The sequence below is a fragment of the Schistocerca piceifrons genome, chromosome X (assembly GCF_021461385.2).
Source record: "Schistocerca piceifrons isolate TAMUIC-IGC-003096 chromosome X, iqSchPice1.1, whole genome shotgun sequence".
In the NCBI taxonomy this organism is placed as follows: Eukaryota; Metazoa; Arthropoda; class Insecta; order Orthoptera; family Acrididae; genus Schistocerca; species Schistocerca piceifrons.
The window spans coordinates 510,107,807-510,124,961 of record NC_060149.1 but is presented as its reverse complement, the minus strand read 5'-3'; the positions used below and the strand labels follow the sequence as shown (position 1 = coordinate 510,124,961).

The 17,155-nt window shown below is 40.6% G+C and overlaps 1 protein-coding gene across 1 annotated transcript in view; it reads left to right on the top strand.

Moving 5' to 3' along the window:
* LOC124723027 (polyamine-transporting ATPase 13A3-like) overlaps positions 1-17,155 on the top strand; it is a 288,432-nt gene that overhangs the window by 230,856 nt on the left and 40,421 nt on the right. The window contains exon 18 of the mRNA XM_047248200.1: positions 639-862. Coding sequence (XP_047104156.1) covers positions 639-862 — 224 coding nt within the window. The remainder of the gene's footprint in view (positions 1-638; positions 863-17,155) is intronic.

The window sequence follows — 17,155 nt, the reverse complement described above, 5'->3', positions numbered from 1 at the left end:
TCTCACAAGGCAGGGGTGTTGTTGTCGTCAGGAATTACCACTTCTTCAGCATGCAGGAACATGAAAGTAGGCAGTTGTAGGCGCATTGTATTGGTAGTATTAAATATCTTTTGACAGTCATGTCGCTCATGGAGTACAAAGTGAAGATCAGTTCATTTGACCAAATGGTAATGTTCGGCAGTTTCATTTCTAGTTTGTCCTGATTATTTTTGTTGTTTTGTGTGTGTGTGTGCGCGCGTGTGTGTGTTGTTCCGTTCAGTTGCAAAGAAGTGAGGATAAAAATAATAATAGATTTAAGTTAAGTATACATTCATTCTCGCACAATTTCAAGTTGTTACTAGTAATTTTTGTTTAGCTTGCTTATAAAGATTGAGTGTGTACAATCTCTAGCAGAAGAAACTTGAAGATTTACACATTTTGTAACTAAATACATAAGACATAAGGTGACAGTGGCCTTAGTACCATGTTATTAATAATGTAACTCCAATTGATGATAAAACTACAGTTCTCTCATTTATGAGCTACATGCTTTGTTGTCAGTATTCTTCTTAGCTGTAATTAGGATAGGATACAATTTCTCTCTTCATTGATGTACTGACCATGCAAATTTTCTCTGACAGTTTTTCTCATTTTTGCAGCGCAGTTCCATATTAGGAGATATGCAGTTCCTGTACATAGATTTAGTTATCACAACATCACTTACTCTAGTTATGGGACTGACAGGTCCGTCAAAGAAATTAGTCCCACAGAGGCCTACCGGGAGCTTAGTATCACTTGCTAACATAGTGCCATTAACAATTCATGTTATGTTAGTGGCATTGATGCAGATAGCAAGTTTACTTTTTCTTACCCAACAAAACTGGTAAGTCCTTCTAATATGTTTTGATGTTGTCATGTCTATGCTGAAGTAATTCATTTTGTATTTCATTACTGACATAAAATGCAATATGACAATTGACAATACAAGCAGATGTACTGCTAGTGTGTTATGTAGCAGGTGTAATTGACGTATTTGTAATTTTTATTTAATTTTTATATATGGTGAAAAGTATTTAAACTGACAAACTCTGGGAGGTTGTAGGGGACATAAAAACAAATATTTTTCCCTAATGTCATTTTTTCCTATGAGGATTATTTAAACCGGTGGAGGCCGTATTACACACTTCAGTTGTAGGCAAATGCTGTCCACCACTGTAGTAGTGCATTGTCCCTGTTTACTAATAGAGCGATACACCTGGAGTGAGTACAGTGATATGGTTGGTGCATACTACGTAGCGCACCACAACGGACGAGCTGCACAGCGGGTTTATCAACAACAATATCCTAATCGCCGTATCCCGCATCATACGACCTTTGCTGCTGTGTACTAACATCTGCGTGAATCCGGATCATTTAGCAGATTACCTGGACAGGGACGCCGCCGCATGGTAAGAATGCCGCAATTTGAGGAAGCTGTCTTGCAGCATGTGGAGCGGGATCCTTAAATCAGAACTCGTGCGATTGCACGTAACATGGGGACGAATCAGACGAATGTAAGAACAGTCCTTCGAGAGCAATTGTTATGTCCATTTCACTTACAGCGTGTCCACAACCTGGAACCAGTTGATTGTCCACCCAGAGCATTGCCAGAATTGCTGGAAGACGTCCCGCTCCCCATAAGACAACGCATGTGGTTCCAACATGACAGGGCACCGGCACATTTCAGTCGCCGTGTGTGTAGATTCCTGGACGGACGGTTCCCAGTAACATGGACTGGCAGAGGTGGTCCTATACCATAGCCTGCTCGATCTCCAGATATGTCCCCTCTGGACTTTTTTGTGTGGGGAGGGAGGGATGCACAACCTTGTTTATGCAGCTCCTGTTGCATCAGAAGAGGATCTGGTTGTCTGGATAGTAGCAGCAGCAGGAACTATTCAAGCTACTCCTGGGGTTTTTGCCAGTGTCAGACAGAACATGATCCGATGGTGTAACCTTTGTTTACGTGTCAATGGAGGCATTTTTGAAAATGTACTGTAACTGACATTGGGTTGTGTTAATGTGTTGTCTCTTGGTCTTAAAAAAATGGAAAAGTGTTTGTTGGTTTAATTAATTTGCCACCAGAGAATCTTCCTCTTCTGGTTTAAATACTCCTCATAGGAAAAAATGACATTAGGGAAAATTATTAGTTTTGATGTCCCCTACAACCTCCCAGAGTTTGTCGGTTTAAATACTTTTCACCCTGTATATACCGGGTGATCAAAAAGTCAGTATAAATTTGAAAACTGAATAAATCACGGAATTATGTAGATAGAGAGGTACAAATTGACACACATGCTTGGAATGACATGGGGTTTTATTAGAACCGAAAAATACAAAAGTTCAAAATATGTCCGACAGATGGCGTTTCATCTGATCAGAATAGGAATAATTAGCATAACAAAGTAAGACAAAGCAAAGATGATGTTCTTTACAGGAAATGCTCAATGTGTCCTCCATAATTCCTCAACAATAGCTGTAGTCGAGGAATAAGGTTGTGAACAGCACTGTAAAGCATGTCCAGAGTTACTGGGAGGCATAGGCGTCGGATGTTGTCTTTCATCATCCCTAGAGGTGTTGGTCGATCACGATACACTTGCGACTTCAGGTAACCCCAAAGCCAGTAATCGCACGGACTGAGGTCTGGGGACCTGGGAGGCCAAGCATGACGAAAGTGGCGGCTGAGCACACGATCACCACCAAATGACGCGTGCAAGAGATCTTTAACGTGTCTAGCAATATGGGGTGGTTTTAATAAAACCCCATGTCATTCCAAGCACGTGTGTCAATTTTTACCCCTCCATCTACATTATTCCGTGGTTTATTAAGTTTTCAAACTTATACTGACTCTTTGATCACCCGGTGTGTGTGTGTGTGTGTGTGTGTGTGTGTGTGTGTGTGTGTGTGTGTGTGCACACACCATTAGCACGTACTGCCACATGGGCAACAGAACAACAGTAGTAAGAAATGAGGCAAGTGGCAGTGAAGGGCAAGAGGTAGGAGATGGTGCAACAGCACAGGAAGTAAATAGGAGTGTGGTACTAATGAAAACTTGCCATTGTACAGGCAGGAGTAATGTTTCATGCAGATATATGAAAGGGGGGTTGCGCACCCAACAGAATAGAGGGAGAGGAGGACTACTACTGAAGGGGGGGGGGGGGGGGGTTGCGCACCCAGCGGAATAGAGGGAGAGGAGGACTACTACTGAAAGAATAGGTTGGATGATGAGGCCTAAACTAAAGTGATGTGTACAGTCTGGTGGTGAGATGCAAGTAGCTGATAAAAAATTTGGGAGGGGGGGAGGGATAGTATAGGTGATAGTTGGTACTGAGAGAAGCGAGTTGAGGAAAAGGGGGGGTGGGAGTAGGTAATGCTTTGCTACGTAGTTGGCAATTGATATGCCTCACATGCCCCCAGGGTTATACCAGATGTCCAGGAATTAGGGAACTAACCCTGCTCCAGGGCTGGGTACGTATTCCTGAGCTGGGAACTGGTGAGTGCTACCAGTCTTTTATATTTATGGGCTTAGGCATTTTTACCAACAACATGTGGTGCTATGGAGCAACGTTGGGACACCAGTGGTGAAAGCCGCAACAACTTTGTTGCCTCTGAATCACCTGAAAGCTCCGATGTCACTGCGAATTGTGATGAAGATCATCTGACTAACTTTCCCTCTTTCAAATGTGAGTGGCATACAGTGGTGTATGAGCATTCTGAGGGTGGAAGGTGGATGTGGGAACTGTCTGCCCAGCTGTCCAAATATGTGTTAGCAACATGTATTAGGAACTGTCCATTGTTAATAACACATCTGAGCCAACACAGGATATTTCATCTTTTTAGCCATTGGCAGACATTCCTGCCAGGTCCTGACAAGCACAGTGTGTCATTATGTTGGTGAATGAGAGCTCCAAAATTAAGCAGGTAAATGGAACCTGATGTGTATCACACTGCTGGGGGTGCTATAAGAACACAGCCCAGGTAAACAATGCAAAACAAGTTGATTAGTAAATACATAAACTGGGCAGTAGATGTCTCTGTCAGAGTTGCACATTGACACAGTATTTGTTGGGCTGACAGCCCCAAAAAATATCAAAGTTAATGTCTGAGTTCACTTTGGAATGAAAAGGTTAATAACACAATACTCTATGGTGGCCAATACCGAAGTCCACACATGTCCCTGGTGCAAAGGCTATGTCTCAGCAAAGCCTGGTGATGACAGTGGCTGCTACACACAGTAGAGGTTGCTGGATGGAAAATGGCATCAAAGATCTTGATGGTTTGTCATAAAGCCTCTGACTGATGAAACACTACTACAGCCACGGCCTGAGCCTGAGAGCACATTAGAAATGAAACTGCTGTAGCACAGCCCAGGCACTGAAGTAAATACTGTTAATGTGCCAGAGCACAGCTAGAACTATCTGCAGCCCTGTGCAATTACGCTGCCGCTTGCTGGACCAGTGGGCACATGAAACCTTGTGGCTGTTGTCTGCTGGAGTGGCCCCTGTGGCTTTGCTGTGTAGGCCACTCACTTGATACTGATGTATGACTGTTTGCTATGTAAGAGGGTAAACAGCCCTGGCATAGGATCCTCTTCCTCCCCCTCCATTGGACAAGATGATGTGACATATCTCAAAGTCCCAGGAAGTGATGGTATCGCTGCCATCAATCTGCGAATCTGGCGAATCTTATGGGCTGCAGTTGACGTCCATGCGTGTGGGCATCTGGGTCATGGGTGAGCTTATCTTGTCAGCATCCAGAGATTGCACAACCTGTTGCAGTGGTGGCTGGAGTTTGTTAGCAGTTGTCCTTGGTGTTGAGGTGTCTGACTGTGGAACAAAAAGCTTTGAGAGATTTCCCGTTGAAGGGGTCAGCACACTGTAAGGGTATACCTTGTTGAGGTGTTTGTGAAAATCGGAGCCATCTTGGAGTTGCACCTTGATCACTGCCTTACCTAAGAGATGTGCCATAACTGCCAGTAACCATTGTACATGTGCAGACTTGAGTAGGAATCCCTGGAGGGAAGATGACATTCTTTTCAAGGTATATTTTTGAGAAAACTTACAGAACCAGCATTTGAAGCTGACTGCAGAAAGATTTACTGTCGCCAACATACATTTTGCATAAGGACCATGAAGATAAGAGAAAATAGGGCTTGCACAGAGGTGTATAGGTAGTTGTTTTTCCCTCATTCTATTTGTGAGAGGAATTGAAAGCAAGTGACTAGAAGTGGGGCAGGGTACCGTCTGCTGTGCACCATACAGTTGCTAAGCAGACTATGTAAGCAAGTGTAGATGTAGAGTTGCAGTTGATGCAGCCTTCCATGCAGTTTTTCAATGAGACTACACCTGTCTTGTGGGGAGGAGTAGTAGGAGGCTAAAAACAATGTGAGCACCTCATCCAATTCATGGTGCAGGTGCAGTTTGGGCATTTTTGTCTTGAACATGCGAGCAGACCTCTTCACCAGACTGCTATATGCCTGATAGAAGGGCACCATGTGCACCTAGTAGATGCCATTTTTTGAACAAAAGATGCCAAATTCAGTGGATGATGATGATGATGATGATGATGATGATAATAATAATAATAATAATAATAATAATAATAATAATTATTATTATTATTATTATTATTATTATTATTATTATTATTATTATTATTATTATTATTATTAATGGCGTGTGACGAGGGCCTCCCATCGGTTAGACCACTCGCCTGGTGAAAGTCTTTTGATTTGACACCACTTCGGCAACTTGCACGTCGATGGGGATGAAATGAAGATGATTAGGACAACACAACTCCCAGTCCCTGAGCGGTGAAAATCTCCGACCTAGCTGGGATTCGAACCCGGGCTCTTAGGACTGACATTCTGTTGCGCTGACCACTCAGCTACTGGGGGCGGACCCTAATGATGGTATGACTCATAACCAGTGAGGAGTTCTTAAGCTTAAAGTGATCACTGTGGAGTCCTTCATCAGGCAAGTGGACAAATATTGTGTCTCAAACTATGGTCTGTGTGTGCAGTTATTTTCACTGGAGGTTTGCACAATGGAAACGGCAGTGTCTGAACAGATCTTGTAACTTTGCTATCCACTCCCTACCCAGTTGTCCACTGAGCTTATGGCAGCCACAGTGTGCAGTTAGGAGTCAAAATACTATAGTAAGCACGACTTCGATCATTTATGGGTTGAGCTGCTGCAGTAAATGTTAAAATTCAGGGCCGCCATATGCCAAAAACAATGCACACTGCTGAACATTACCTGTGATGCCATGTGCTAGGAAGTATTATTAAAGCTGAGTCATTTAGTTTCTTCATGGCTACACCCTTTTGTGAAGTGTCTGGGATGACGTTGGCACCATTCGGAACCTTTTCACTAGCAGATCAATGCGTGACAGGTGGCTGAAGATTTCCTGTGCTGGCATGATGGTGGCAGTCATCCACTCCAGCATCAGTTCTTGAGTTCGTAGCATATTCTATAGAAACTGTGACACTTGGGTGGTAACATCTGTTGGCTCAGCCATGTTGGAATAGAAAGTAAATGTCAGTTCACTTGAAACTTGGAAGTTACATGAAAGGGAACACCATCTACCTGTAACATAGCACAAGCATCAAAAACTGAGTTCAACAGAAAAACACCTTGTCACCAACTGGTGCGCACCGTGTTACTGGAAGTGAAATAAGAAAACATTCCAGATAAACATAAACAATGCAGAACAAGTTTATTAGTAAACACGTGAATTCAGATCTCCTCCTTGGAGTAAGTTTTTACAATGACAGTGTATAGTTAAGTAGTAATTCCACTTGAATAGTAATTGTTTGTTGAGCTGATGGTGCCAGGAAATATTAATTTCCAAGTTCACTTTGGCATGAAGAAGTTAAAAGTACGAAGCACTAAGACTGCAAATACAAAAGTCCACACATGTGCCCAGTGTAGAGGCCACATCTCAGCAAAGCCAGGTGACAGCACAGCCATCTCAGCACAGAGAAGGTTGCTGGCTGCAATATGGTGTCAAAGATCCTAATGGCTCCTTAGCAGTTGTCACCTGGCCCAGAGAGCTCATTAGGATGAACTGCTCTAGCATGTCTCTTACACCAGCCAAAACACTGTGAAGACACCAAGACACAGCTGCTATGGCAGCACATGACCCCCAGATGCAGGTTGGTCTCGGGGGCCAGCCATATCTTGTGATGATCACGCAGTCACCTCTGGTCCAGTGGATGCATGAAACCTTCTGGCTGTTATGTGCTGGAGTGGCCCCCGCAGCTTCATTGTGTAGGCCACCCACTTGATGGTGATGTATGACTGTTGGGTGTGTGAGAGGGCGAACAGGCTCAGCATAGCAGAACTCTTCTGGGAAATAGCAGTCATGTAGGGAAGGTTAAATGCAGAGGAGAGAGCGGATAGGTGGAAAGAGTACATTGAAGACCTCTATGAGGTGGAGATTTGTCTGATGTGACAGAAGAAGCAGCAGGTGTTGATTTAGAAGAGATAGGGGAGCTAGTATTAGATTCAGAATTTAAGAGAGCTTTGGAGGACTTAAGATCAAATAAGGCAGAAAGAATTGATAAAATTCCATCAGAAATTCTAAAATCAGTAGGAGAAGTGACAACAAAACAACTATTCACATTGGTGTGTAGAATGCATGAGTCTGGCAATATACCATCTGTCTTGTGGAAAAATATTATCCACACAATTCTGAAAACTGCAAGAGCTGCCAAGTGCAAGAATTATCGCACAGTCATCTTAACATCTCATGCATCCAAGTTGCTGACAAGAATAATGTACAGAAGAGTGTAAAAGAAAATTGAGGATGTGTTAAATGACGATCAGTTTGGTTTTAGGAAGATAAAGGCACCAGAAAGGCGATTCTGACATTGTGGTTATTGGAAGCAAGACTAGAGAAAAATCAAGACACGTTCATAGGATTTGTCGCCCTGGAAAATGCGTTTGACAGTGTAGAATGGTGCAAGATGTTCAAAATTCTGAGAAAAATAGGGGTAAATTATCAGGAGAGATGGGTAATATACAATATGTACAAGAACCAAGAAGGAATAATAAGAGTGGACAACCAAAAACGAAATGCACAGATTAAAAATTGTGTTTAAAACAGGGATGTAGTCTTTCGCCCCTACTGTTCAATCTGTACATCGAAGAAGCAATGATGGAAATAGAAGAAAGGTTCAGGAGTGGAATTAAAATTCGAGGTGAAAGGGTAGCAATGATAAGCTTCACTAATGACATTGCTATTCTCAGTGAAAGTGAAGAAGAATTAAATAATCTGTTGAATGGAATGGACAGTCTAATGAGCACAAATATGGACGGTAGAGTAAATCGAAGAAAGACGAAAGTAATGATAAGTAGCAGAAATGAGAACAGCAAGAAACTTATCAAGATTGATGGTCACAAAGTAGATTAAGTTGAGGAATTCTGCTACCTAGGCAGTAGAATGACGAATGACAGATGGAGCAAAGAGGACACAGACTAGCACTGGTAAAAAGGACATTTGTGGCCAAGAGAAGTCTATTAGTATCACACATAGGCCTTAATTTGAGGAAGAAATTTCTTGAGAATGTATGTTTGTAGCACAGCAGTGTATGGTAGTGAAACATGCACTGTGGGAAAACTGGAACTGAAGAGAATCAAAGCATTTGAGATGTGGTGCTACAGATGAATGTTGAAAATTAGGTGGACTGATAAAGCAAGGAGTGAGAAGGTTCTGCGCAGAATCAGAGAGGAAAGAAATATATGGAAAACATTGGCAAGGAAAAGGGACAGGATGATAGGACATTTGTTAAGACCTCAGGGACTGACTTCTATGGTACTAGAGGGAGCTGTAGAGGGCAAAAACTGTAGAGGAAGACAGAGATTGGAATACATCCAGCAGATAATTGTGGATGCAGGTTGCAAGTGCTAATCTGAGATGAAGAGGTTGGCACAGGAGAGAGATTCGTTGCAGGCTGCATCAAACCAGTCAGAAGACTGACGAATCAAAAGGGGAGGGGGAGGGGAGGGGAGGGGAAGGCAGGCCAGTGTGCACTTGCTATGTTTGCTGAGATGAGGAGGCAGTTCTGCTGATGCTGCAAATACACAAATGAAACTTACTGCCGGAGTTCTAAGGTCATTCTCAGTTCTTTTAGACAGTTGGCTGGATAGGTGAAGACAGCTAGCATCAGATGTGAGTTGTAAGCAGTGTTCACTATTTGTAACATTGGATGTCTGATCAGGAGCCAAATGGAATATGTAAACTAGAGGCTCTGGCAATTCAGTGATTTTCACAAATATGAATTTCTCAGCCTCCACTATCAAGAGGAGAATTTGAGGGTGCCCCTCAATATGTTAGGCATGCTGTACACAAAGGAAGTAGCTACTTGTGTAATAGACTATGTTAGTTGTACACATGGGTGTTTTTTTAGAACAGAACTTTTATTTCTGCAGATCAGCACAAGCCTGTTTGTAAACTGCAGGAGCATACATGGTGAGCAGAATTAGTCTAATACCCACAGTAGTATTTCCAACAGAAAGCTGACTGAAAGCAGAAGTTAATAGGAGCAAAATCCTAAATTTGTACTGAAACATATATTGTAAGACTAGGCTAAACCAGTGGTGATGGCATATTTATTGCCTTATAAAACTTAGTAGTATCTAGTGAAGTTATTGCAGATTCAAAAATTGAAGTAAACTGGGTGAAAGTAAGCTTCAAATGCAAATCAGTCATGGTAACTGGATACGCATATCGACCACTTGCCTCAGAAGCTGTAATGGCAGGGTGCTTCAGAGAAAATTTGAAGAATATCACAATAAATTTCCTGATTATGCTATAGTAATAGCCAACTATAGAGTGGGAGTCGTGCAGTTAAAACTAGTATCTGAGACGGGAATTGGTGTGTAATTGTTGTGAATTTTTTTTTTTTTTTTTTTTCTAAAATATGTTTTGAGCAGTTGGAGAAAAACTCACAAGGACAATATTTTAGACCACCTACTAACTAAAAGACTGTAAAATTTTGAAACAGTTAACATGTAGGAAGGGGTCATTGACCATAAGACAGTTTTAGCATAAATGATTACATGTGTTACTAGTAATATTGAGAAAGGGAGTCACAGGAAACAATTTACAGAGTATCTGAGTAGTCATCATCAAATATTCAGCTCTAATAGTGCAGATGTGGAGCAGAAATGGAAAACATTCAAAAGCATAATACAATATATGTTAGACCAGTATGGCCCAAGGAAGGTTGTGAGGAAAGGGAATGGGAAAGACCTGTTGTGGTTCAATAATCATGTTATAATGTTGTTTCAAATCAAAGAGAGCTTCATCACAGGTCTGAGCAAAGTAAAATCTTTATTGACAAACAAAGGGTGAACAAAACCAAAATGAGCATAAGTAGAGCAAGCCAAAACGCATTCATTGACTAAGAAAGCAAATTTTGCCAGCTGATCTAAGAATTTTAAATTTTGGTCTTGTGTAAAATCAGTAAATGGATTAAAATCAGCCATTCAGTCACTCAGTGACCATACTGGTACTGAAACAAAAGATGAGAGAGAGGACCCAAAGATAACTGAATGTACTCTTCAGAAAGTGTTTCACTGTGAAAGGTCATAATGTGGTTCCTTTTTACAGTCACCACATGAATGCTAAAATTGAAGATATTCAGAGAGGCTACTACAAAATAGGAAACCAGCTAAAATTGCTCGACAGCGGAAAGACATGTGAACCAGATGAGATACCTCTAAGACTGTAGAGAGATAATGTAACAGAACTTGCTCACTTTCTAACAACAGTTATTGCAGGTTGCTGGGGCTATGAAGGGTACCAAGACTGTTTCACTTGTGTACCAAGTAATTTATGTCCAAATACAAATGTTTTTCAAAAAAATGTCCACAGGAATCTGATAGAAACTGTTTCCCTAACTTCCAGATTCTTGTAGGTAATGTGAAAGTGATTTGATTTTGGGTGGGTAAAGTGCATTATTTGGGAATTTGCCATTTTGTATTTTAACACAGTGCTCAAAACTTTTCAAGTTATCAGTGACTCAATGGGTAGAGGTGTGTCATTTGGAGAGAAAACTGAATATAAAGTTATATTTAGGGATAACATGTTTATATAAAATAAAAACAGGATTGGACCTAAAAGAGAGCATTGATGGACTCCTTGTAAAATTACCATTCAGTCTGAGAAATAATTTTTTGTGCCTGATGTTGCAACTACCCTTTGCTTTCACACAGTGTAATACAATTTGAACCATTGAACACTACTCTTGATTACATATCTTTCTGATTTATGCAGCAGTAGGGTGTGGTTCATGCAGACAGTACTTGCACATTTAGAGCACCCTGATGAAGCAGGACATGCACTTCTGGTGTCTGAGCTGAGAACTTTCCATGTTAGCTGAGGAGTATGTGCCTATGGCACTGGGAGTCCAAGCAGTGTCACCATGTCACATGGCCATAGCCATTTGCTATGCCTGGATGGTGCCCTTGGAGTGAGGCCCTTTGTCAGAATATGTGACACCAGGTGATACAGTTCATAATGAAATAGATTAAAAATACATTAAAAAAGATTAAAAATAGAAAATAAAAGATTAAGTTCCAGCTGATCTATTTGATAGGCATGATAATTATGTTGCTGATAATTACAATCCTGTAGCATTCTGACTTTGGTTTCACAATGGAAGAAGGGCAGCTCCATGAAAATAGAAGACAATATTCACTGCAATATGTAGTTTGCACCAAAATGAATAGTTCTACATTCTTACCAACTAAACACCATTTCTTAATAGAACACACTGAGAACATGTTTAAAGAGGTAGCAGCATTTGACTGTACACACCCTCAGGGGGCAAGATTCGAAAGTAGTGTGGGCTTGTAATTAATATTTGGTACTCAAGTTTAGAAAAAGAAACCTTATTGGTTTACTTGCTCATAGGGATTACTTAGTGAGTATTGCTAGGGAGATGGGAAAAGGCATCTCCAGTAGTCCCAGACCCATATTGTACGAGAAGGGAAACTGCCAAGGTAAAGAAACTGAGCCATTTAGAGTCTGCTCTAGGCAATGGCTCAGAGCAGAAGAGGGAGATAGTTTTCTTTCGCAACTCCATGAGCCCACAGTCTCACAAGTGAGGTGATCCTGTGATTTGATTGACAGCACAGCTTTGCTGATGTCGATTCAGCCTACTCTGGTGTGAACTGGTTGATTGTTGTTATATCAGCTGAAAGGTGAAGGACAAAAGGCAGCCTGTTTGTAAAATTTAAATAATAAAAATTATTCATGTAAGGGACTTGGGGCACCATGCACATCTCCTTCCTTTTCCCTGAAAAAATTCAGCATGGGTGAATTTGACAACCCCAGTGGGACCCTAAATCTAGGGGTAACAATATTTTAATTTCATTTAACAATTCGGTATTTTAATTTCATTTAACAATTCGAAAATCTTGGAATGTGAGTATAATTATTGTGTCACTGTATGGTGACTACAGTTAGTGACACAGGACTGCGATGGCAGCAGCATTACAAAGGTAGCCAGAGCTGGTTTCAGAGAGAGTGTTAAGGAATACAAGCAATGGAAGGACTAGGACATAATGTAAAAATAATCAGCACACATTTACAGTCAGTTTTTAAAGCTTAAGGAAGGATGTCGTTGATTGGCTTCTAGCATTATTAGAAGAGATAACGGACCCAGTATGTTTTGTAATAGGATTTGTATGACTTTGAAAGGCTTCCTCATCATACTGCAGATGTTGTTGTTTTTAAGTGACATGGGCACTCAACGTCCAGTGCACTTATGGTGATTGGGTAACCACCAGCTGGTTGCCAACCTGACAGTCACGGAACAGAATTCTGAAACAAAGCTGTTTGTTTTAACTGTAATCAGGGAGGATGAAAGCATTGTAATGAAATTTATTTAAAGTTAATTAGCACCACCAATTATGTCCTCTAAGTAACACTGTATCTATTTAATTGACCAAAGATAAGCTGCAAAACTTAAAATGCACAATGCGTTAATGTTCAGAAGGCACAAAGTCAACTACTTGATCAAATCTTTCTGAGTATCATCTAGGATGACATACTAAAGATGTTTAACTAACAATAAGTATAAAATGATGACTAAAAAACATTATGCTTCCCATTACACTATTGCATCTTGTAAACAAATAATAAAATTTAGGACAGACATCTGAAGGGAGATTCGTTCAAGCCAAATTTATGTTATCACAAAAGTAAGGTAATTAATTTCAATTAAACTGAATAGAAAGATTGTAGAAATAACTGATGACAGTAAAACATCAAATGAACAGATAAACACAGTAATAAGCTTATTGTTTGAAACAGTAACAAAAGTAAGTAATTCATAAGACTAATACAAAATAATAGTTTTAATTAATGAAGACAACTGTAGATGACATTACAGTTTATGACAGCTAAAAATAAGTTGTCATTAACTTTAGAACTTCGCCTCAGCACAATCCACTGAAATTAGGCCAAGAAAGTGATCAGCTGGATTGGCTGTATGTGTCCTACTACATGCTCAGCCCCAGAATAGCAAGCAGGGTGGGAGAGACTGTCGGTACAGTTTTGTTAAGTAAAATATTGGGCTTGTGGAATGCCTTAATATGAGTGCCAGCTTGATCTAGTGATTTGTTGCTTCTGCTTGTGCCATCAGCTAATCTAAGGACTTGAGCAGTTCACTGTTGTTAGTATCCACAAGAACAGAGAAGACCGGATTTATGCTAATGAGAAGTTAAATTTCAGACGGAATAACAGGAATGGTTTGATCGTGGCATTCAGAGTTTCTTTCAGTTATACAGAGAACCAAAATCTGTGTGTGTTACACACTGTATGTGGAATGAAATTCTGATTGGAACACACAAGTGATATAAGACTGGGCTATAGCGTGGGCATACAGGGTGTTCAGAAATTCCTGTTACAAACTTGTAGGATTTGTAGAGGGGAGTGAGTCAATAATATACTGAAGTGGAACCCATGTCTGGAAATGTACTGTTTCTCTGCTACACCAATTGAAAACATGTTGGTAATGCAACCACTTTTATGAGTAATTGATTAGGTGAGACCCAGTACATCACATGCTTTACAATTCTACTGATTAATAACCAAAGAAATTGCTTGTGTACTCATTGAGGGGTTCTCTTCATTACAAAGCATCATGGTCTCTTCCAATTCAGGTGCACGGCATCTCTTTGGAGCACCACCGTCATGCGTTCTGACACTGTAGGTATACTTTCTCAAAGTTGTTGCATAATTGTGATGAACAGGGTATGCGATTGAATCAAATGTTGTGAGGAACAAGCTTGGTAAAGGTGAAAAGCAGCCCTTCCATTACCATGAGCTTTGCCATTCAGAAGGATCATGTTGGTATATTCTGCAAATGTGTACTAAACAATGTGGCTTTAACACTCAGACACATGAATGAGACTCAAACCAGGTCAGACAGGTCAAATGACATCAGCTGATCTGATGTAATCACTCCCCAACATGACTAACCTGTTGTGTACTTACCTAGCAAAATATTTTCAAATGACTGTATCATGGAAATGGTATGTTTCCAGACATGGGTTCCTATTCAAAGTAGTATGCATGTGCCTCCTCTAAAAGTCCTAGAAGTTCATACCAGGAATTTTCAAACACCATGTATAACTAGCTGATTCTTATGAGGTGGAACAAAAGTTGCATCAGTTTAACTATCAGTCAGGGACCAGTGTTGAATTTGTTTTGTATGAGAAACTGTCTTATGTATGATCCAAGAAGAAACTGAGTCTACAATAGATACTGAATTTTCACTCATGTGTAACTAAAGAACCAGACCTGCATCATCTGTGTCTACCTGGAGACTGGCCATGTGGGCTGGTGCTGGGTTGCACTTATTTAACTGCATCTGAACTATACGTGGTTCACATTAATTAAACCTTCCGGGCTGGATTGCCGTGGTCCATATATAAAACTGCTTCTCCTTCTTGACGTTTCGTTGCCTACTGCGGGCAACATCTTCTGAGGTGAGTCGGCGACTGGCTGCTAGGCGCTGGAGGTCCCGCTTATATAGAGCGCTTAGATGGCGCCACCACTCATCACGTACTTTTGACTTTAAAACTATCTCTGGCTAGTGCCATCTCTCTCGATTATAGGTAATCGATAGTCACTTCGTTGGTACAGAGCCGAACGCCATATCTTGTCTAGTTTTAATCCTTCTTCTGTTTTATTAAAATTATTTTCGTGCTTGTAGATCTCTGTAGCTTCTCTATACATGCGGGTATAATAATGTGAGGTCCTAGCTATCACATTTTTCTCATTAAATTTTATTTTGTGATCACCGTCTTTGAAAACGTGTTCCGCTACAGCTGATTTGTCAATTTGTCCCAATCTACAGTTCCTTTTGTATTCCGTCAGGCGGGTATTAGCACTCCTTTTAGTTGTTCCAATATAAACTATGCCATAGCTACACGGAATTTTATACACACCTGGGGTAGCTAAGGGGTGTCGTGCATCTTACACCGATCTTAAACTTTCACTAATTTTCTTGGTAGGTCGAAAGATTGTCTCCACTTGAAACTTGGCCAAAACTTTCCTAATATGATCTGTGATGTTATGAATAAATGGAAGAAAAACTTTTCCAGCTGACGGTTGTTGTTGTTGTCGTGTATTTTTGGACACTTTTCTTCTAGGGTGGAATGCTCGATCTATTTCGTTGTCAGTGTACCCATTTCTCTTGAAAGCCATTCGCAAATTGCTTAATTCATCTTGCAAATAAATTGGCTCACAGATGTTATAAGCCCAGTCCACTAAAGTTTTTATGACTCGTCTCTTCTGCCTAGGATGATGATTCGAACTATTATGTAGGTAACGATCGGTGTGTGTGTGTCTTTCCTATAACCTTGTGCCCTAAAGTCCCATCTGCCCGTTTAGTAACCAATACATCAAAAAAATTTAGTTGTCCATTACTCTCTTTCTCCATGGTGAATTGTATCTTCGGATTGAAACTGTTTATGTACACCAAAATATCACTCAGTTCCTCTTCAGCGTGATTCCATATCACAAACATGTCATCCACGTATCGATAACTTTTCAAAGGGCTTTTTTTGGCCGACTGCAACACTTGTTGTTCGAAAAATTCCATAAATAGATTAGCAATAGCAGGGCTCAGAGGGCTACCCATGGCTACCCCATCAATTTGTTCATAAAACTCGTTGTTATATTGAAAATAAGTCGAGGATAGACAATGTCGAAACAAAGCTATTATATCAGTAGGAAACATATCAGCTATGTAAGAAAGAGCTTTGTCAACAGGGACCATGGTGAACAGGGATACTACATCGAAACTGACAAGGATGTCGCTTGGACTAACTGTGATCTCCCTCAGTTTTTCGATAAAATGCATGGAATTTTTAATATGAGTGTCAGTTTTACCTATGTACGGTTGCAACAAAGAAGCAAGATATCTAGCCAGCTCTTGAGTAGGAGCCCCAATGGCGCTTACTATCAGTTTCAATGGGACATTGGGCTTGTGTACCTTAGGTAACCCATACAGTCTAGGAGGGTAAGCTTCTGATTTGCAAAGGTATTTTTTATCTTCTGTAGGAATGGAAGAGCTTTTTATTAATTGCTGGGTAGCACTTAACACTTTCATTGTATGGTCCTTTTTCAGTTTTTTATAGGTGGTAGGATCCAAGAGGTCACTGATCTTTCTAGGATAATCCTCACTCTTCAGCACGACAGTAGCATTACCCTTATCAGCAGTAAGTACTATAATATTCCAGTCCTCATTGATCTCCTGTAATGCCTTCCTTTCTCCTAGAGATAAATTACTGTTGTGTGGCTTGGCTTTACGTAATATCCTGGCTGTTTCCATCCTGATTTCATCGGCAGAATGCGGTGATAACAGACAAATCCCTGCTTCTATATTGGCAACAATATCTTCCGTGGGAATCTGTGATAGAGTGATAGCAAAATTTCCTCCTTTCGAGAGAACAGAGACTTGCTCCTTGGATAGTTCTTTCCCGGACAAGTTGATAACTGTATGGGAATTGTCTGTAGTCAATGTTTCTGGTTTTTGTAAATGCTCAAACTTCTTCTTCTGCCTATTAGAAGACACTTCTGCGCTAAGTTCCATAGATGTAAATGTTAATCTATCCAC